The sequence below is a fragment of the Trachemys scripta genome, chromosome 5 (assembly GCF_013100865.1).
Source record: "Trachemys scripta elegans isolate TJP31775 chromosome 5, CAS_Tse_1.0, whole genome shotgun sequence".
Classification (NCBI taxonomy): domain Eukaryota; kingdom Metazoa; phylum Chordata; order Testudines; family Emydidae; genus Trachemys; species Trachemys scripta.
The window spans coordinates 139,684,655-139,707,277 of NC_048302.1; the positions used below are offsets into that span (position 1 = coordinate 139,684,655).

Genomic DNA, 22,623 nt, shown 5'->3' on the forward strand with positions numbered 1-22,623 from the left:
TAAGTCTATAATATATAACTAAACTATTGTATGTAGAGTAAATAAGGTTTTTAAAATGTTTAAGAAGCTTCATTTAAAATTAAATTAAAATGCAGAGTCACCCGGACCGGTGGCCAGGACCCGGGAAGTGTGAGTGCCACTGAAAATCAGCTCGTGTGCCGCCTTTGGCACCAATGCCATAGGTTGCCTACTCCTGGTCTACACTGCCAATTGAACGACAAAACTTTTGTCATTCACAGGTGCTTAAAAAAGCCCTCCCCCCGCCCCCGAAAGACAAAAAGTTTTCTGGTGGCAAGTGGCAGTGTAAACAGCTCGTTGTTGGCAGGAATACTCTCCTGTCAACAACACGAACCCCGCTCATAAGGGGTGGAAGTATTTTGTTGGCAAAAGTGCCGACAAACAGCATTTACACTGCCCGATTTTTAGCGACACGGCCATGTCGCTAAAATCTGTGTAGTGTAGACAAACCCGAAAATCACTCCCCTTACCAACATAATTATGCCAGTAAAATTTTATAAGTGTAGACCAGGCCAGTCAAGCACATAAATCACATGTTCGGATACTGATCAAAATATGCCATTCATACAGACACTCCTACCCAAACATTTGGCCACCACTTACGGTGCCATAAATTTTGAGTGTGACCTTGGGAAGGTGCTCAATCTCTCTGGATCCAGGTCTCATTCTCACTCTTTATTTTGATTGTCAACTCTTTGGGTCAGGGACTGTCTCTTACTACTTGTCTTACAATGGGGACGTATTCTCAGTTGGGGCCTCTAGGCACTACAGTAATATGAGTTTCTATCAATTTTTATTATGCTAAAAGAAGATTCTTAAGGTTGCAAAGTCAAGCACTCAAAAGTTAAAAGGCAGTAGTTTTCAAACTTTTTAGGCTGCATACCTCTTTACAAAGAATGTAGTCTACTGCGTACCGATCACTTCCCAAAACCCAATACGAATACCCTCTTGTAGCTGTCCGACCTGACTTTGTCACACTATGAAAACAGAAGAAAAGGTCTGTAAGGGTAATATGATTCAACACAATGTGCAATCCCCGGAGTGTGTTGTCCTTGATACAATTATTTATTATTAATTATTATAATAATTTATTATTTATTATTATGAGCAATTTTATTATATATACTTTTACTTTGGATAAAAATGGTTCCTCAAACAAATTTCCAGGTGTTCTTCTTTGAGTGATGTGCCTGTGGGTGCTCCACTTGTAGGTGCGGCAGTGACCCCTGCGGCTGGAATCGGAGATCTTCATCAGCAGTGCCTGTCGCACGGCACATGCACACCCCTCTTTCTCACGCTGTGAGCGGGAAGTGTATATAGTGATGTGCAGTCCGACCGCCCACAGTTCCTTCTTTACCGCCTTTGGTCTGAGATGGAATCCACAGCAGAGCCCACTTCTCCTATTTCCCTCACTAGATACCTTTTAGTGTAGTGCAGTTACTATTTTCTTCTTCTCCTTTCTTTCTTCTATCTATATTTTGTGTGTGTGTTTTAACTTTACCTTCACCATTATTTCATAGCTTAGGTTTCCGTTTCCCCGCTTCCCACCTTTCCTGACTGGCAAGCCTTTTTACTTCACCCGTATGCCCAGATCCCCCAAGTTTAAGAGGTGCGTTTCTTGTGGAGCCACCTTCATGATAACAGACGGCTACCCATGGTGCATTCGCTGTCTGGGAGAGGGACACATCCCACAAAAGTGTTCCCACTACTTTGGCCTGAAACCCAGAGCCAGAAAAGACGAGGACATTAGATTAAAACTTCTCTTCATGGAGGAATCACTGTGACCAGCATTGAACCCTGGCCTGCACTCTTCCCCAGATAGTCCCTCACACTGCCAGGTCATCTGCCGATTCTTATTCCCCGCATCCCTTGAAGAGAAAGTCTTCCCTTTCTCAATCGGACAAAAAGAAACGGGCTCCCTCCTCACACTTTGAGGCACAGCCAACCAGAACACCATCCCTGGCAAGGTCTCACCTCAACAAAATCTGACAGGGGACAAAGTTCCAGGGGCCATCCAAGTACCTCCAGAACTGACACGAAAAAAATGGTGTAAAGACCCTACCCGGGCAGACCTACACCTGTCAGCACTGTTTCCCAGCTCTGGTGACTGAGACAGGCCAACTTCAGGAGTTATGGCACTGACACAAGTGCTGGCACCAGTGTCCTTTCCAACATCAATGAGACAGCATTGAGCAAGCCTTCGGCACCATCAAAATCTTTGGCACTGGCCAAGTGGTCGGCACCAGCCAAGTTGTCGGCACCATCTACAGGCACTTCAGGGGAATACACCCTTCCTCCACCACCGCGTCATATACTGGCACCAATGATGCTTTTCCCCCCTCCACAAGATTTTAGATGCCCTAAACACCTGCTGGTATCTGACCCTCCCGACTCCACTACTCCAACGTGACCTCCCCCTACTTCCACCCTCCTCTCCAGACTCACGGCACTCCTCTCTTTCTCTACCGAGGATGGCATCTCCCTTCCCCAGCGATGAGGGAGCGATGGAACCCTCCTCTTCCTCCTCCTCATCTACCAGGCAAATCACACCTGCTCATCTTCACTATCCACAATCAACATCTAGTCCACAATCTTGGCGTGGACTACAATGGATGCAGCCACATGTTCCACTCCCTCCACACTGACCATATTAGGACCCGTGGGCCATGTACAGTGCACAGTTCAGGAACCCACCCAGGTAGCAAAGCTGGAGACCTACACCTCTTCTCCGTTGGTCTCTCACCCTCCGGAGGTTGAAGCCCCACCAGCACCAACTGAAGAGGAGGGACAGGAGGAGGAGGCTCCACCAACACTAGCTTTTTCTTCCTCCTCCTGATGAGACTATCATGTCTCCACCTCCTATATCTGCCAAAGACTTCAGACACGTTTGGACTTATTCTGCAGGATTGCAGACTCCCTGCGATTCCTTTGGAGGCAGTCAAGGACCAGCAGCATAAGCTGCTTGATATCCGTTGCTAGGCCGAAGGGCAAGACTGTAAATTGGAAATGGTGTTGGTTGATGGTGAAGCGCAGGAACCAGCAGTGGGCTGGACGGATGGCGATGTGAAAGTAGGCATCTTTCATATCGAGGGCAGCGTACCAATCCCCCGGATCCAGGGATGGGATAATAGCGCCAAGGGAGACCATACGAAAACGTGCCTTGACCAAAAATTTGTTTAGTTTGCACAGGTCCAAAATGGTCCCAATTGCTTTGGGAATGAGGAAATATCTGGAGTAAAACCCTTTCCCTCTTAGGTCCAGAGGGACCTCTTCCACTGCTCCTACTTTGAGGAGGGCCCGCACCTCCTGCAGAAGGAGTTGCTCGTGAGAGGGGTCCCTGAAGAGGGACAGGGATGTGGGGTGGGAGGGAGGGGGCGAGGAGAACTGAAGGGTGTATCCCGCCTCCACCATGCGAAGGACACAGCGGTCCGATGTTATACGGGACCAAGCACGGTAAAAATGGGACAGGTGGTCCCTGAAACATAGAGGAGGATCCGGTATAAGGGTCGGTACGCTGTCCTCGATCGCAGCTTCAAAACCCTTGCTTATTTCCCGGCTGCGGCTTGCCTTGGCCGTGGCTTTGGCCCTGGTTAGGCGTGTTGTTACATCTACGCCTGTTATCCCTGCCCCTTCTGCGGTACGGTCCCTGTCTAGGACGAGGGTGGTATTGCCTCTGCGATGGTTGGGGCTTAAAGGATTTCCTCTGTGTCACTGGGGTGTGCATTCCCAACGACTTGAGGGTTGCTCAAGAGTCTTTGAGGCTATGCAATCTGGCATCCGTCTGGCCTGAGAACAAGCCTGACCCTTCGAACGGGAGGTCTTGCAAGGTGTTTTGTACCTCTGGGGGAAGGCTGGAAGCCTGTAGCCATGCCGAGCGCCTCATCACCACTCCTGACGCGATTGTCCTGGCCGCTGCGTCCGCGGAGTCAAGAGAGGCCTGCAAAGAGGTTTTGACTACTGCCTTCCCCTCGTCCACCAGGGCAGCGAACTCTGGTTGTGAACCCTGGGGCAGGGAGTCCTTAAACTTGGAGACTGATGCCCAAGAATTGAAATTGTCTCTGTTCAGCATCGCTTGTTGGTTAGCGATCCTCAACTGGAGGCCCCCGGACGAGTAGACCTTCCTACCAAGTAAGTCCAAGCGCTTTGCCTCCTTGGCCTTGGGGGCCGAGGCTTGCTGGCCATGCCGCTCTCGTTCGTTGACCGCAGAGACGACCAGCTAACAGGGTGCTGGGTGAGAAAAGAGAAAGTCGAACCCCTTGGAGGGGGCGAAGTACTTCCTCTCTATGCCTTTCGCAGTTGGTGCGCTGGAGGCCGGTGTTTGCCACACTGTCTTATAGTTCGACTGTACTGTTTTTATGAGTGGGAGTGCAATCCTGGAGGGACCTTCCAGGCTTAGGATGTCAACCATGGGGTCCTCCTGCTCTACAGTCTCCTCCGCCTGCAACCCCAGATTGAGGGCTACTCGGCGGAGCAGATCCTGGTGCGCCCGATGGTCAATCGGGGGAGGGCCGGACACTGTCATGCCTGCCATGGCTTCATCTGGTGAGGAGGAAGAGGTTAGGGCCTTCTGTGCGTTGTCCTCTTCCTGCAACTCTGCACCTACTGGGCGCTCCTCTGGGGTCTGTCCTATAGTGTGGGCCTGAGACGGTGCCGGGCTTGGTGCCGAGTCGGCTCTTTCTTGCTCCGGTGGTCTGGAGACCGTGGCCTCCTTGCGCGAGGAGGGGCGCCCCTGCGGGGAGCGGGACCGGTGTCTCAAGGGGCCAGATCTCGAGGTCCTGGACGGGGGGGCCTTGCTGGTGGTAGGCCCAAGGGGTCCAGAATGGCCATAGTCCTGGCTGGCCTCACTGTGGGTGCCAAGCAGCTTCGTGTTGCCTACCGGCTGGTGTCCTGTGGGCAAATCTGCTGGACAGGCCCAAGTCTGCCTCCGAAACCACAGACGGTGACCTGGATGGCCACGGTGGTGCCGTGGGACGGTGCCGGTCCGGGGTCGGAGAGTAGTACCTCCGGGACCGGGACCGGGAGCAACCTCTTGCTGACCTGGACCTGGATCAGTACCAGTGACCTCGGGACCAGGAACGACTGCAAGTGGTCGGTCTTGGGGATCGCGTGGTTGACACGTCCCGGTGCCTACTCGAGTAGGGCTGCTGGGTCGGTGCCGGGCGCTTATTGGGGCCTGATGGCTGTGCGGCCCTCTGCGCCGAGGGTAGCCTGGAGTCTACCGAGGTGGAGCTCGACCGGGAACGGCGCCGTGAATGGTGCCGAGATGGTGACCGTGATGGGCGCACCATTGCCAGCTTGCCTCTGGATGGCAGACTTGGCAGATTATCTTTGGCTTGGAGGGGGCCCTCAGCGGACAATTCGATGAAGTCCTTTGCTGCCTCAAATGTGTCCGGGGTGGAGGGCTGTTCCAAAAGCTTCTCCAGCCCTTCCTCCTCACTCGATGAGCCTATCCCGAGGCTCGACGGGCCTTTCAGCGCCGGAGCCACTGGCATCGGGATCTGTCCTGGGGTCGCCACTCCCTTAGGCTCATTCGAGGTCTTCGCGGGCGCTGCCCTCTTATGCAGGGAGCGTCCTCGGGCCTTGGGTTGGCCCTTCGATTTTGCCAGTGAAGATGACCGGTGCCGGGGGCGGTCTTGCTGTGTCGGTGCCGTCGGCTTATGGTGCCCCGCCAGTACCGGATCACGAACCGATGCCGGGGCACTCCGCACCGAAGTTGACGGTGCCGCGGCCTGATGCATCGAAGTGGAGGGCTGTAATGCAGCCTCCATGAGAACTGCTTAAGGCGAAAGTCCCTCTCTTTCTTTGTCCTGGGCTTGAAGGCCTTACAAATCTTGCAGCGCTCTTTTTGGTGTGCTTCCCCCAGGCAACGGAGGCATGAGTCGTGGGGATGGCTTATCTGCATAGGCTTGCGGCACGTGGCACAAGCCTTGAAGCCTTGGGCGTGCGGCATGCCCCGCCGCCCAGGGCCGGTGTCGGGATCGACCAAACACCTAACACAAAGGAGCTTAACTACTACTAAAGAACTGTTAACTGCTAAGATTAACACTAGGTACTAAAGAACAGATAACTGCTAAGAAGAACACTAACTATTAATGCTAAGGGACACTCTCAAGCGAGAGACAGAGTTGTTCCAACGCCGTCACGGACGGTAAGAAGGAACTGAGGGAGGGTTGGTGGAGGGAAAGGAACTCTGACGCAAACATTGTTGGGCTGTGTCCACCAAAGTAGAGAGTCCTTGGCTCTCACTAGTATGGATAAGAGCTTGTGGAGACTGTGTTTGTGGGGGAGATATACTGTACAGAGCCATTCCTGAGGATATTGTATGTATAGCTTTGTCTGTCTGACCATGAAAGTGGCCACTGCCATGTGGCCTAGAAGCTGGAGGCACGTTCTGGCAGAGATCTGGGGGCAGATCCGTGCGTTGGATACCAGATCTACTATAGCCGAGAATCTGTGAGGTGGTAGGACTGCTTTGGCTTGTATGGCATCCAACTGTGCATTGATGAATACCAGCTGTTTTACTGGTGTTAAAGTGGACTTTTCTAGGTTTACAAGGAGGCCAAGATTTGTGAACAGGTCCATTGTTATGTGGATGGCTCGGAGAGCATTGGTCTCAGATAGGACCTTGAGGAGGCAGTCATCCAAGTATGGAAAGATGATGACTCCTTGTTTCCTTAGGTAGGCCGTGACTACCATGAGGACCTTGGAGGACACCTGTGGTGCCATGTATAGTCTCAAGGGCACTACTTTGTACTGGTAGTGGTCAGTGCCAATGACGAACCGGAGGAATCGTCTGTGGCAGGATGTATGGAGATATGAAAGTATGTGTCTTGGAGGTCCAGGGCAGAGAACCAGTTCCCCTGTTCCAGTGCTGGGGTAAAAGTGGAGAGGGTAACCATCTTGAAGTGTTGCAGTTCAACAAACTGGTTTAGATTGCAGAGGTCCAGGATGGGTCACCAGCTGCCGGATTTCTTCTGGATGAGGAAATAGTAGGAGTAGAAACCCTGTCCCATATACTGGGATGGGACCGGGTTCTATGACTCCCAGCTGCAGAAAATGTTCTATTTCTCCTGGTAGAATGGAATTGTGAGAGGGAATGGAATTGTGAGAGGGGTCCCTGAGGAAGAATGGGGGGAGCGTGGCGGAGCGGGATAGATAGGAAGGGGATGGAGTATCCTTCCCTGATTATCTCTAGAACCCACATGGGAGAGGGAGGGATAGCTCAGTGGTTTGAGCATTGGCCTGCTAAACCCAGGGTTGTGAGTTCAATCCTTGAGGGGGCCATTTAGGGATCTGGGGCAAAAATCTGTCTGGGGATTGGTCCTGCTTTGAGCAGGGGGTTGGACTAGATGACCTCCTGGGGTCCCTTCCAACCCTGATATTCTATGTCCAAGGTAATTAGTCTCCAAGATGGGAAAATCAGAGCTAGTCGGTCACCAAAGTGGTGGAATTTCAAAGATGGTGTGAATGACTGGACTATGGGGAGGCTTCTCAGGGCCTCGATCACACCTTCAAAATTGTTGCTTCGGTGGGGGTGTGTGAGAGGTATCCTCTTGGGGAGTGGGCTGTCTATGTTTGGTAGGAGGCCCTTGTCTTCGGTTCTGGGTGTCATAGTGCTGTTGAGGGGTGTTAGGCTGTTGTCGGGATTGTTGGGGGAGATGATATTTCCCTGGGTGTCTCTGCAGTGCTGGCATGTAGATGCTGAGAGATCAGTGTGTAGTCTTTAAGGGAGTGCAGAGAATCATCCATGCGCTCTGAGAATAGTTTCTGGCTGTCAAAAGGCAAGTCCTCTACCGTGGTTTGTACCTCCTTAGAAAAACTTGAGAGATGGAGCCATGATGCACATCTCAGACCACAGCAGTCACGATGGATTGGACAGTGGTGTCTGCAGAGTCTAATGAGGCTTGTAGGGTTGTACAGGCAAAGAGGTGCCCTTCCGATATCAGGGACTGGAATTGCTCTTTCTTGGCCCCCAGTAAGTCATGACAGAGTTCTTCCAATTTAGAGTAGTTTAGGTAATTATACTTGGCCATGAGAGTTTCATAGTTGTAGATTTTAAAATGGGAGTATGGCTGATGAGTATGCTTTGCGACCAAATAGATCTAGGCATTTCCAGTCCCTGTCTGGATGACTGGAATGGGATTGCTATTGACAGCCTCTTTTCTTGCACCGCATTAACCACCAAAGAATTTGCGGTGGGGTGCGAGAACAGAAATTCCGCATTCTTTGCCAGGACAGAATATTTTTTGTTGGCGCCTTTGCAGGTCAGAGAGATGGATGACGGAGACTGCCCGAGCACCTTCGCAGGGTCGAGAAGAGCCTCATTGATCAGTAGTGTGATCTTGGAGTATTCTTGCCAGCAAGTTAAAAAAGTATGGATTGGATGAATGGACTGTAAGGTGGATAGAAAGCTGGCTAGATTGTCGGGCTCAACAGGTAGTGATCAACGGCTCAATGTCTAGTTGGCAGCCGGTATCAAGCGGAGTGCCCCAAGGGTGGGTCCTGGGGCCAGTTTTGTTCAACATCTTTATTAATGATCTGGATGATGGGATTAATTGCATCCTCAGCAAGTTTGCAGATGACATTAAACTGGGAGGAGTGGTAGATACGCAGGAGGGTAGGGATAGGGTCCAGAGTGACCGAGACAAATTGGAGGATTGGGCCAAAAGAATCTAATGAGGTTCAACAAGGACAAGTGCAGAGTCCTGCACTTAGGAAGGAAGAATCCCATGCACCACTACAGGCTGGGGACCGACTGGCTAGGCAGCAGTTCTGCAGAAAAGGACCTGGGGATTACAATGGATGAGAAGCTGGATATGAATCAGCAGTGTGCCATTGTTCCAAGAAGGCCAGTGGCATATTGGGCTGCATTAGTAGGAGCACTGCCAGCAGATCGAGGGAAGTGATTATTCCCCTCTATTCGGCACTGGTGAGGCCAGATTTGGAGTATTGCGTCCAGTTTTGGGGCCCCCACTACAGAAAGGATGTGGACAAATTGGAGAGAGTCCAGTGGAGGGCAATGAAAATTATTAGGGGCCTGGGGCACATGGCTTATGAGGAGAGGCTGATGGAACTGGGCTTATTTAGTCTCCAGAAGAGAAGAGTGAGAGGGGATTTGATAGCTGCTTTCAACTACCTGAAAAGGGGTTCCAAAGAGGATGGATCTAGACTGTTCTCAGTGGTGGCAGATGACAGAACAAGGAGCAATGGTCTCAAGTTGCAGTGGTGGAGGTTTAGGTTGGATATTAGGAAACACTATTTCACTAGGAGGGTGGTGAAGCACTGGAATGCGTTACCTAGGGAGGTGGTGGAATCTCCTTCCTTAGAGGTTTTTAAGGCCCGGCATGACAAAGCGCTGGCTGGGATGATTTAGTTGGGGTTGGTCCTGCTTTGAGCAGGGGGTTGGACTAGATACCTCCTGAGGTCTCTTGCAACCCTGATAGTCTATGATTCTATGATTACACAGCCCTGATTCATCCCCAGAGAATGGTCCATTGTATGCACTGAATGAGATGGGGTCCTATGTGTATCCAAGGATAAAAGATATGAGATATATTTAGGATATAGAGGTGAAATAAGTAGGACTGTCAAGCGATTAAAAAATTAATCATGATTAATCGCGGACAACTGATCGGTACTGTAACCAAAAAGTGGGACCAGTTCAAGCAGATAGTGACTGACACAGCAATAACATCTCTTGGACCAAAGAAAAGAACACATCAGGATTGGTTTGATGAGAACCAAGAAGGAATATGCTCAGCATTGGAAGTAAAGAGAAAAGCCTTTATCAAATGGCAGAATAACCCCCCCTCAGTCTCTAAACGGGACCATTTCAAGTACCTTCAGAGCAAAACACAGAAAGACCTCCGTCAGATACAAGACAACTGGTGGGAGAGCAAAGCCAAAGAAATTGAGCACTATGCTGAGACCCACCACTTAAAGATGTTCTTTAGTGCTATTAAGACTGTCTATGGACCCTTTAAACCAAGGACCACCCCATTGCTCTCATTAGACAACACAATGCTGATTAAAGATAAAGAAGGCATCAACGAAAGATGGCGAGAACACTTTAGCAACCTTCTCAATAGACCATCAACCGTCAATAATAATGTCCTTAATGAAATTCCACAACAACCTGCTCTGACAGATCTTGACTTTCTGCCCACTATAGATGAGATGAAGAAAGCTGTTAGCCAGATGAGTTCAGGGAAAGCTCCTGGAAAAGATGGGATATCAGCAGAGAGAGAGAAAGCAGCAGGGCCAGCAGCACTAGCAGCATTCCACAGCGTGATCATCAACATCTGGGAGGATGAAAACATACCACAGGACCTTCGCGATGCTACTATTGTCTCTCTTTTCAAGAACAAAGGCAGCAAAGCAGAATGTGGAAACTATAGAGGCATATCCCTCCTCTCTGTTGGAGAGAAGATCATCGCCCACATCATCTTGAACCGCCTAATAGCCAGTATTTCCGAGGCAAATCTACCTGAAAGTCAATGTGGTTTTCGACCTGGCCGGAGCACGGTCGACATGGTGTTTGCTGTCAGACAAATACAAGAGAAGTGCATTGAACAGAACATGCACCTGTATGCTGTCTTCATAGATCTGACAAAGGCATTTGATACTGTCAACAGGGAAGCCCTTTGGACCATTCTAACACAACTTGGCTGCCCAAGAAAATTTGTCCAGATTATACGCCTTTTTCATGACAGCATGACAGGCGAAGTATTGTCTGATGGAGCCACATCAGCCCCCTTTAACATCACCAACGGCGTGAAACAAGGATGTGTTCTCGCTCCTGTCCTATTTAACCTGTTCTTTGCATGTGTTCTTAACCATGCAATAAAAGATCTGGACCGAGGTATATACTTGAAATACCAGCACGATGGTTCACTTTTTGACCTCCGTCGCCTGAATGCAAAGACTAAGACAGTGCAAAAACTCCTTCGTGAGGCACTCTTTCCTGACGACTGTGCCCTCATGGCTCACACTGAAAATGATCTTCAGCACATTGTGAACAAGTTTGCTGAGGCCTCGCAACTTTTCGGACTAACTATCAGCCTCGGAAAGACAGAAGTTCTCCATCAACCTGCACCTGGATCAAATGCTTCTGTCCTGAGTATCTCCATCGACGGCACTCAGCTGAAAGTAGTGGAGAACTTTAAATATCTGGGTAGTGTCATATCCGGTGATGGATCACTGGATAATGAGATCAATGCACGAATATCCAAAGCAAGCCAGGCACTTGGCTGTCTGCGTGTCAAAGTTTTAAATCACCACAACATCCAGATGTCAACAAAACTGCTTGTGTACAGAGCTGTTGTTCTTTCGCACCCGTACAAAAGAGATGAAAGATGGACACTATATAGGTGTCACATCAAGCAGCTCAAAGCATTTCACATGCGCTGCCTCCATAACATCACGAAGATCCGCTGGCAAGACAAAGTGCCCAATCTTGAGGTCCTCGAGAGAGCCCAGATGACAAGCATCGAAATGATGATCATGAAGTCACAGCTACGTTGGACCGGTCATGTCAGCCACATGGATGCCAACAGAATCCCCTGCCAGCTTCTGTATGGTGAACTCTTCCAGGGCATCCGGCATATAGGTCATCCACGGAAACGTTACATGGACACCATCAAAGCCAATCTGCACTACAGCAGTATCAAACCTAGGGACCTTGAGTATGCCGCCAGCGACAGAACACAGTGGCGTGCAACAGTCAGAAATACCTGCATCGCCTTTGAGGAAGACCGCTGCGGGCATCTACAAGAGGCACGCGAATGACGTCACAGAGCATCAGCAGCGCACAATCCACTGACCGTGAACTTCCCATGCACCATCTGCAGCAAAATGTGCACCTCTAGAATTGGCTTGTACAGTCACCAGAGGGCACACCATAAGACCAACAACTGATGATCTGCACAGATTTGTCATCATCGGATTCGATGGACTACCAAGACCATTTATTTAAATATTTTTGGATGTTTTCTACATTTTCAAATGTATTGATTTCAATTACAACACAGAATACAAAGTGTATAATGCTCACCTTATATTTATTTTTAATTACAAATATTTGCACTCTAAAAAACAAAAAAAATTGTATTTTTCAGTTCACTTAATACAAGTACTGTAGTGCAATCTCTTTATCATGAAAGGTGAACTTATAAATGTAGAATTATGTACAAAAAATAACTGCATTTAAAAATGAAATAATGTAAATCCTACAAGTCCACTCAGTCCTACTTCAGCCAATCGCTCAGACAAATAAGTTTGGTTACAATTTGAAGGAGATAATGCTGCTTGGTTCTTGTTTACAATGTCACCTGAAAGTGAGAACAGGTGTTCGCATGGCACTGTTGTAGCCGGCGTCGCAAGATATTTACACGCCAGATCCGCTAAAGATTCATATGTCCCTTCATGCTTGAGCCACCATTCCAGAGGACGTGTGTCCATGGTGATGACAGGTTCTACTCAATAACAATCCAGAGCAGTGTGGACCAACGCATGTTCATTTTCATCATCTGAGTCAGATGCCACCAGAAGGTTGATTTTCTTTTTTGGTGGTTTGAGTTCTGTAGTTTCCCTATTGGAGTGTTGCTCTTTTGAGACTTCTGAAAGCATGCTCCACACCTCGTCCCTCTCAGATTTTGGACGGCACTTCAGATTCTTAAACCTTAGGTCGAATGCTGTAGCTATTTTTAGAAATCTCACATTGGTAGCTTCTTTGCGTTTTGTCAAATCTGCTGTGAAAGTGTTCTTAAAATTAACATGTTCTGGGTCATCATCCGAGACTGCTATAACATGAAATATATGTCAGAATGTGGGTAAAACAGAGCAGGAGACATACAATTCTCCCCCAAGGAGTTCAGTCACAAATGTAATGAACGCATTATTTTTTTAACGAGCATCATCAGCATGGAAGCATGTCCTCTAGAATGGTGGCCGAACCATTAAGGGGCATACGAATGTTTAGCATATCTGGCACATAAATACCTTGCAATGCTGACTACAAAAGTGCCATGCGGATGCCTGTTCTCACTTTCAGGTGACATTGTAAATAAGAAGCAGGCAGCATTATCTCCCGTAAATGTAAACAAACTTGTTTGTCTTAGTGATTGGCTGAACAAGAACTAGGACTTAGTGGGCTTGTAGGCTCTAAAGTTATACATTGTTTTGTTTTTGAGTGCAGTTATGTTACAAAAAGTATCTACATTTGTAAATTACACTTTCACAGTAAAGAGATTGCACCACAGTACTTGTATGAGGTTAATTGAAAAATACGATTTCTTTTGTTTATCATTTTTAAAGTGTAAATATTTGTAATCAAAAATAATAATATCAAGTGAGCTCTGTACACTTTGTATTCTGTGTTGTAACAGAAATCAATATATATGAAAATGTAGAAAAACATCCAAAAATATTTAATAAATTTCTATTGGTGTTCTATTGTTTAATAGTGTGATTAATTTTTAATTTTCAATCATGATTAATTTTTTTAGTTAATCGCGTGAGTTAACTGCAATTAATCGACAGCCCCAGAAATAAGTATTAATGTGGTAAGATAGGGCCTTCATAATTTAGCCAAACAAGGCCTCAAGCCTAAAGATAGACTTGGCATAAAGAACTAACCAGTAAGTGACCCTAGGTCACAAGTTGTCACAAGACAGCAATGTCTGTATATTAGAAGATGCCATAAGGTAGAATGGTGCGTGAAGTCAGCATTGTTAAAATGCTGGTGTTTAGGAAATATAGATTGCAATGTACTAGTGAGAGTATTTGGGGGATTTTTGCAGAGCTAGGGTGTCAGCAGTGTGCTAACAATAAGTTTTGGTGATTGAGTGACATAAATGTTAACGAGTACAAGGGAAACTAACACTCTAGCCTATGAAAAATGGGGCACCCCAAATTTAGGGGTGTGTGGAAGTATAGATAAAGAAAAGGGGTTAAAACCTTCATAAGTATATATGAACCCCAGTGGGGCATTATGAAAGCTGTATCCTGATAACCACTGAGGAAGATAATGACTGACATTAGGGGTTCCACACCAGGAGATGTGAGAGATGCCAGTCACAGGGTTAAATACTTGGTACTATCTCTCTATATGCTGTGACGTTGCAGTATTTGTGGGATTGTTTGTGGATTTGTTAGCAAAGCGGCTTGTGATAAATTGCAGTTGTGCTCCTTAGGTCTTTCATTCGATTAACATTGGTAATAATCTTCCTGATGCTATAGGAGACCCAGCCCATATCATCCACTGCAGTTTGAGAAATCAACCAATCTGAACTTCTCAGTGCTTGGCTTTGAAACCTCAGTGTTCTTCTGATGCAGTGTGTGTGTGATTTCATATTGTTTTCTAGAACAAACTAAAAAATCTCTAAATTCCATCATGTGCGACTATATTTACCACCCACACTGGTACCCGCACAAAATTCTGTCATTTGCACACTCTAGGGCACCCACCTTTACCCAGTTCCTAGGGCTCAATTGGAAGGAACCCTCAGGCCCACCAGGTCACCTTTGATGGGAGGGTGGCGGCTGCTGCTGCTCACTGAGTAAAAGATTGTGTATTTGGCCCTGAATGAGGACACTGACACCAGCTGAAGATCTCCAAGACGTGGGACTAGTGGTTTTAGGAGAGTGCTTTTCCTTGTGATAGCAGTTGACCTACTGGTCAATGGTTGAAGTCAGAATCTTGGACAGTGTGAGAACTGGTGGATTTACTAGTAGACTTGGGAGGCTTCAGATGTGTGTGCACCAGCAATGGTTGTGTATGCTGGCAGCAGTTGTGCAGAACGTAGAAGACTATATGGAGGCTGAATCACCGGAGGAAACACCAGAGCCCTGGCTGCAGCTCAGACCTGAAGGACACTCATGGGATGAGCTAGGGAACCATTGGGGGGAAAAAATCTGAAGTGACTCGTAGACTGCAAAATGGATCTAAAAATGATGCTAGTGGAGGATCCACCTGCACCTCTAACAAATGTTTTCCTTGTAAGGGAACGGGCAGAGACACAAATTGTGTCTCACAATGGAATGTGGCTTTCTGGTTGCTTTGTAGGTTTGCTGAGGGACATCTGAAAAGGACATTCACCCAAACCCTAGTGAGACGTCCCAGCCTCTCCTTTATGGAATATTTGACAACTTGGTTCCATTTGGGAATACGATGGCAGCAAGTCATATTATTGTGGGAGTCCCAAAGCCTGGGGTCTCACTCTGTGGGATGGACTGTGCCTGTATAAATATAAGGGAGAATCCAATTTTCTTCACGAAATTTCTTCCTCTGTTGTTTTAAAGTAAAGGCCTGAAACAGTTATTCCTGTCTGCGATGATATGTTTGGATTATCGCAGTCAGCGTTTTCTGATCCTGATTAGTGTTGATCTAGTAAGAGTAAATGGTCTCAGCAAAATTTCTCCATTTGGGGAAGGAGAGCTCGTGGAGCTACTGTTTATGGTGGTAGTGTCATGGGTTGTTTCCATGACGTATACTGAATTTGTGCATCAGCCTCAGTCTTATGTTTGGAGTCAGGGTGAAATTCAAGGGGCCTTTAAATAGGGTCTAAATAGTGCAGAGGCTTGGTGCTGGCTCTTTGCACAATATGAATTTCACTTGGAGCAGTAAGATTTCTAGTAACTGTGTCCTTCTAAAGTTTGATAATAAAACATTGCCCAGTAGTTAGCTCTTTTTGCTGATTTCTGCTTTCAGGGAGCCGCTCTGAAGTACCTGCCTTCGATCCTGGAAGACGTGTTTGGGATCTTCGACTCCTCTATGCTGGGGTAAGGGATACTTTTCTCCTTCTTTCAGCGAATGCACCAAGCTCGGTCACTCTCTCTCCGCAGAGTGGCATGTGTATTTGTAAAGGGTGTCCTGTATGTCTGTTTCCTCCCCCTGCCACCCAGGCTCACCTTCCAATAGTCCTGCAGTGATGTCCTCATCCTGCATTTATGACATCACATTCCACTGATGTATATTTAAAGGTGATGTCAGTAAATTTACACTGCAGGATCAATGAGAGCGGGCACAGGGTCAAGCATGGAGGACAAAGGCCCGATGTAATTGAAACATAGCTGAATATGTTTATAATTCAGAAATAATTCTGAACTGGGGCAAAGGAAATAAGGTGACAGTGAAGACAGGTGATTCTCCCAGGAAAGGGCCTCCCAGTGAGTGGGTATCGCACTGTTTGCTGGGTGGGGAATGGAAATGCTGCATCCAGATGGGGAGTGCAACAGGCAGGAGTTGTGGTAGGAGGAGTGGGGGCTATTTCAAAAAGGTGGCTGCTGAATCCAAGTGAGATTGATTGATTAAAAAAGAGAGACTATGTACATTTTAAATGTACTCAAGTGGCACATAAACCTGTTTTCTCAGTATCTGCTCTGCAAACTTTCCCTGGGGTTTATCTGTCTTGCATATCATCATCAGTTAAAAAGTTCCACAGGCCAGATGCTGCCATCAGAAATACCTATGCAGCCCAGGGATCTTCAGTGGTCTTGGGCAGCTGTCACTGACTGGAACTTGATATACAGCCAAGGAGGAACAGCTCCCTCTCTTCTTATCTGTGTTGGCTCTGCAGAATTAACAGCAGTGAAAAGCAGCAGCAACTGATGTCCATCACTGAAGTCAACAGATCAGACTCTGAATACTTACCAGGAACAGAGCTGTTGAACAAGTGCCACCATTTTTACACGTTTCATTTTTCAGAGTTTAACTGCGATTTAAAGCGAAATAGTTAAAATTTCCAGAAATTCAGGATGTACTTCTAGAGTCTACAGTAACGTTCTCTTCTGCGGGTGGCCGTCCGGGATGTTCTACAGCGGGGGTAGGCAACCGATGGCCCGCGTGCCGAAGGCAGCCCAAGAGCTGATTTTTAGTGGCACTCACACTGCCCGGGTCCTGGCCACCGGTCCGGGGGGCTCTGCATTTTAATTTAATTTTAAATGAAGCTTCTTAAACATTTTAAAAATCTTGTTTACTTTATATACAACAATAGTTTAGTTATATATTATAGACTTACTTTCTAAAAACATTAAAATGAATGACTGGCACGCGAAACCTTAAATGAGAGTGAATAAATGAAGATTCAGCACACCATTTCTGAAAGGTTGCCGACCCCTGTTCTACAGTAACATTCTCTTCAGTGGGTGGCATTTTTTGGTACAACATTTAATAACAGCCAAAGACATAATTTAAGCTCCACATTTAACAAGAAAAGCCACAACAGAGAACATCTTTCTGTAATTTCTTCAGTCTGTCAGTTTTCTTTTATAATGGACTAGGTTCAATTTAAGGCACAAAGGAAGTATTGGCATTGCCTGTCTTAAAAAACTGCCCCTCATAAGAGATGGGAGGAGTGACCAGTTCAGAAACGTACAAGCATACAAACATTGAAGGGGGACTTTTCTATGGGAAACTGACTTGCAACCTTATCTCTAGAGGTGTGACCAACATGCACAAAATGTCTACCATCCTCCCAAAGCCTACATACCCCATTGCTTCCCTGATCCAACCTGCCTGTCAGCCATCAGGCTCAGATCTATACACTCCTAGCATCCCTACCCCCTAATTTGCCCAATCCCATCTGTGGGAAGAGGTGCAGTCAATAAATGACCTGCCATCCATTTTGAATTCTTCCTCAAAACAGAGTATCAGAGAGGTAGCCGTGTTAGTCTGGATCTGTAAAAAGCAACAGAGGGTCCTGTGGCATCTTTAAGACTCACAGAGGTATTGGAGCATAAGCTTTCGTGGGTGAATGCCCACTTCGTCAGATGCATGTCAGAGACAGCTGCTGGTGCAGCGAGTAGCCAGAGCAGGAAAGTGGCTGATTGAGTTGGGCTGGAGTATACACCCAGCAGGGAGAAAGAAACACTTGTAGCTTGAAGATCCCTGGGATTTTCCCTATCCCACCCCTATTCTGGAGATTTTACATATTATCACCTAACCAAGTCCCCTTGCGTCTGGGCTTTAGGTGTTTGCTGCGGGATTTCATTGGGAACCTGCCCCCTCTGCGCCTGCTCAAGCAGAAGCTGCAGTCCCTGACGGACATAGTCAACAGCAAGATCTTCCAGTCCTATGGTAAGTGGGGGACATCAAGGGGAGCCCCCATCACAGATCCACAGGGATCTGATCTATGCCCAGCATGTAAACAGTCCCTTGGCAGTGACCCTCTTAGTGTGCCAGGCCTTGAGAACCCACACAATTCACAGGGCAGGCCCGTGGTCTCCAAGACTGGGCCTTTGGGCACCAGCAATCCCTCTCTCTCCATGGCTCCTGGCAGCAAATCCAGCCAAGCCAGACTCCTGTGGGAGGCTTGTCCCGTGCCCCTTCAGGGCGCAATGCTCTGAGTCTTTCCAGTGTCACTAGGCAGCCTTTCCAAAACAAGGTAACAACGTATTAGTCACCTGGCTATGGAATCTGAAAGTCCTTAGGTCAGAACACAGAAAGGAGGCTTTCTGTGTTTCCATAGCCAAGCTGCTATGGACCCCATTTCATGCCCGATCTCCCTCTTTGTCCTTAATTCCGAGTGAAAGTATCTGAGGCCCTCCAAAGGGCAGTCGTTATTCCAGCCACCTTGACACCTTCTCGCCTTTGTTCTTAGCTTAGTTCACATGATGCACCTTCTGGGGTGTCCTGCTGCCAGATGTCAATTGTTCAGTTGTTGTGGGTGGTCTCATTGTCTCGCTGGAGTCCCCGTTGAGCTGGATCAGTTTCAACCAGTTCTTTAACAGCCCAGTCGTTCTACCCAGGCAGTTAGGTGCCATCATGTCTCCTGCACTGTTCCAGGTGCAGTGTGAACTGTTTTAACTCCCGGTAGCAATGCAAGGTAGAGGGGGAGGTCGAGGTTGGATATTAGGAAAAAGTATTTCACTAGGATGGTGGTGAAGCACTGGAATGCGTTACCTAGGGAGGTGGTGGAGTCTCCTTCCTTAGAGGTTTTTAAGGCCTGGCTTGACAAAGCCCTGGCTGGGATGATTTAGTTGGGGATTGGTCCTGCTTTGAGCAGGGGGTTGGACTAGATGACCTCCTGAGGTCCCTTCCAACCCTGAGATTCTATGAGTCTAAGGTACAGAGGGAAACTGAGGCACACATAGGATTCATAAAAGTATTACAGAAAATTCCCACTTTGTCACGCACCCCAGTACAGTCTCTGCACTGAACCCTCCCTAGTAAGGAACCAGGCGTGAGAGCACAGGCACGTGTGCCAGGGGTTCCGGTCGTTCTAGCATGATGAGGTGGGCAATGCCTGTAGATGCAGGCACTCCTGCACTTTGGGTGACAAACTCACAGGTGCTCGTTCTTACCACTTGCAAATGTAAATTCCATCATCTGGGGCTGGCTTCTGTGGAAGTTCTGTTTCCCACTCCGCCCCCACTAGCAGACTGTTTATTATTGCGGTGGAACATGGGTGCTGTTGGAGGTCATGGTTGTGGAAGAAGAGACAAACTCTGGGAGCTGGAGCCAGTCCTGTGGAGGGCTTTGAACAGTTGGCAGGAGACCTGGAGGTGGATTCTGTCCAGTAAGGAGCCAGAACACAGAACATTCCTCAGCACACGCCCATTTTATCAATACATTAGAAGCAAGAGGAAGACCAAAGACAGGGTAGGCCCACTGCTCAGAGAAGAGGGAGAAACAGTAACAGGAAACTTGGAAATGGCAAAGATGCTTAATGACTTCTTTGTTTCGGTCTTCACCGAGAAGTCTGAAGGAATGCCTAACATAGTGAATGCTAATGGGAAGGGGGTAGGTTTAGCAGATAAAATTAAAAAAAGAACAAGTTAAAAATCACTTAGAAAAGTTAGATGCCTGCAAGTCACCAGGGCCTGATGAAATGCATCCTAGAGTACTCAAGAGCTAATAGAGGAGGTATCTGAGCCTCTAGCTATTATCTTTGGAAAATCATGGGAGACGGGAGAGATTCCAGAAGACTGGAAAAGGGCAAATATAGTGCCCATCTATAAAAAGGGAAATAAAAACAACCCAGGAAACTACAGACCAGTGAGTTTAACTTCTGTGCCAGGGAAAATAATAGAGCAAGTAACAAGTAATTAAGGAAATCGTCTGCAAACACTTGGAAGGTGGTAAGGTGATAGGGAATAGGCAGCATGGATTTGTAAAGAACAAATCATGTCAAACCAATCTGATAGCTTTTTTTGATAGGATAACGAGTCTTGTGAATAATGGAGAAGCTGGGGATGTGGTACACCTAGACTTTAGTAAGGCATTTGATAGTCTCACATGATATTCTTATAGATAAACTAGGCAAATGCAATTTAGATGGGGCTACTATAAGGTGGGTGCATAACTGGCTGGATAACCATACTCAGAGAGTTGTTATTAATGGTTCCCAATCCTGCTGGAAAGGCATAACAAGTGGGGTTCCGCAGTGGTCTGTTTTGGGACCGGCTCTGTTCAATATCTTCATTAACGACTTAGATATTGGCATAGAAAGTACGCTTATTAAGTTTGCAGATGATACCAAACTGGGAGGGATTGCAACTTCTTTGGAGGACAGGGTCATAATTCAAAATGATCTGGACAAATTGGAGAAATGGGCTGAGGTAAACAGGATGAAGTTTAACAAAGACAAATGCAAAGTGCTCCACTTAGGAAGGAAAAATCAGTTTCACACATACAGAACGGGAAGAGACTGTCTAGGAAGGAGTATGGCAGAAAGGGATCTAGGGGTTATAGTGGATCACAAGCTAAATATGAGTCAACAGTGTGATGCTGTTGCAAAAAAAGCAAACATGATTCTGGGATGTATTAACAGGTGTGTTGTGAGCAAGACACGAGAAGTCATTCTTCCGCTCTACTCTGCTCTGGTTAGGCCTCAGCTGGAGTATTGTGTCCAGTTCTGGGCACAGCATTTCAAGAAAGATGTGGAGAAATTGGAGAGGGTCCAGAGAAGAGCAACAAGAATGATTAAAGGTCTTGAGAACATGACCTATGAAGGAAGGCTGAAAGAATTGGGTTTGTTTAATTTGGAAAAGAGAAGACTGAGAAGGGACATGATAGCAGTTTTCAGGTATTTAAAAGGGTGTCATAAGGAGGAGGGAGAAAACTTGTTCATCTTAGCCTCTAAGAATAGAACAAGAAGCAATGGGCTTAAACTGCAGCAAGGGAGGTTTAGGTTGGACATTAGGAAAAAGTTCCTAACTGTCAGGGTGGTTAAACACTGGAATAAATTGCCTAGGGAGGTTGTGGAATCTCCATCTCTGGAGATATTTAAGAGTAGGTTAGATAAATGTCTATCAGGGATGGTCTAGACAGTATTTGGTCCTGTCATGAGGGCAGGGAACTGGACTCGATGACCTCTCGAGGTCCCTTCCAGTCCTAGAATCTATGAATCTATGTCCTTGCATGCTTGTTCACCACAACGGCACGAGATAACTGCCCAATGACCACAGGATCCGTTAAGGTACGAAGGTGCCACGCCATGTTTATTGTTGACAAAGCATGGTAATAGCACTTGGCAGACTCTATGAGGATATTAAAACAATGGATGCAGCTCAGTGAATGGTGGGACTTTTCATTCCCCCCTCGGCTGGCCAAAGACACTCCCTCTGAGATATCTTTTTATACTCTGATACAGACAAGTTACGTACTGCCTCTGATGTATCAGGGTGCCACCCTCTGATGTATTAGGGTGCCACTCATTGCCTTGTACTTGTTGGTTAGATCAAAACATCTCTATCCATCATGCTGTCATCCTGACCTTATCTTTAGGATGGGTCAGTGGGTTCCTGTTATCTTTGGGGAATGTGCTGGTATCGGGGTGTTCTGGTCCCATCCTTCTGGAATGCATTTGCATGTGTATTTCTTATACCTAGCACTACTTAGGAATGTGTGTTTCTGCAATATCAGCCCTGTTCTTGCCAGATTCTGTGAGCAGGGCCTGTCTCTTGCTCACAAGTTAACTTTGCTTTATGGTAGCAAAGTTTTGACCACTACTTTAGTTCAGACCTCATACCAGGCCTCTGATACAAGGGCTTATGTCTCAGGCTCTCTTCTTATTGTGGTTTCAGTCCTCTGGACTACCTGCAGAAATCCAACAGACCATACAGGACCTTTCACTTGTAGGCCCTTCTCTGAAGTCCCTTGGAATCTACACTCCAGCAACTAAAAGAAAACATTTTTGTCAACAACAGCCTTTCCAGTCAAGTTAAAAGGGGAGGAGCTGTAGAAGGCACCCTCCACTTCCTTCCGCTTCAGCATCAGTGAGCTCATCCCATCAATGAGCTCTTCCAAGCGGGCGTTTTGTTGGGGTTGTTGAGGGCAATATACCAGTCTCCTCACTTCCATCGGGTCCTCCTTTTTTATTTACCAGTTGTTTGTCCTTCTTGCTAAGTGCCTGGATCCATAGAACATTAGACCAGTGGGTCTTAAGCACAGTGGAACAGAAGAATGCCATCCAATTTACTTCTCCCCCCTTCTCCCCGTCCCTCTTCAGGGACCATTCTCACGAGATGGCCCTGCAGCGGGAGGGCCAGTTTCTTCTTTAGAAAGGGGCCATAGAGGAAGTACCATTGGACCTTGGGGGAAAAGGCTTCTATTTCTGTTACTTCCCGATCCCCAAAACAAAAGGAGGTCTCAGGCCCATATAA

General features: G+C 47.2%; 1 protein-coding gene across 1 annotated transcript in view; it reads left to right on the plus strand.

Moving 5' to 3' along the window:
• Positions 1 to 22,623, plus strand: part of LOC117878454 (dedicator of cytokinesis protein 2-like) — a gene marked incomplete in the record, with an annotated part of 325,642 nt that overhangs the window by 151,983 nt on the left and 151,036 nt on the right. Inside the window, 2 exon segments of the mRNA XM_034772650.1 lie at positions 15,728 to 15,798; positions 17,988 to 18,094. Coding sequence (XP_034628541.1) covers positions 15,728 to 15,798; positions 17,988 to 18,094 — 178 coding nt within the window.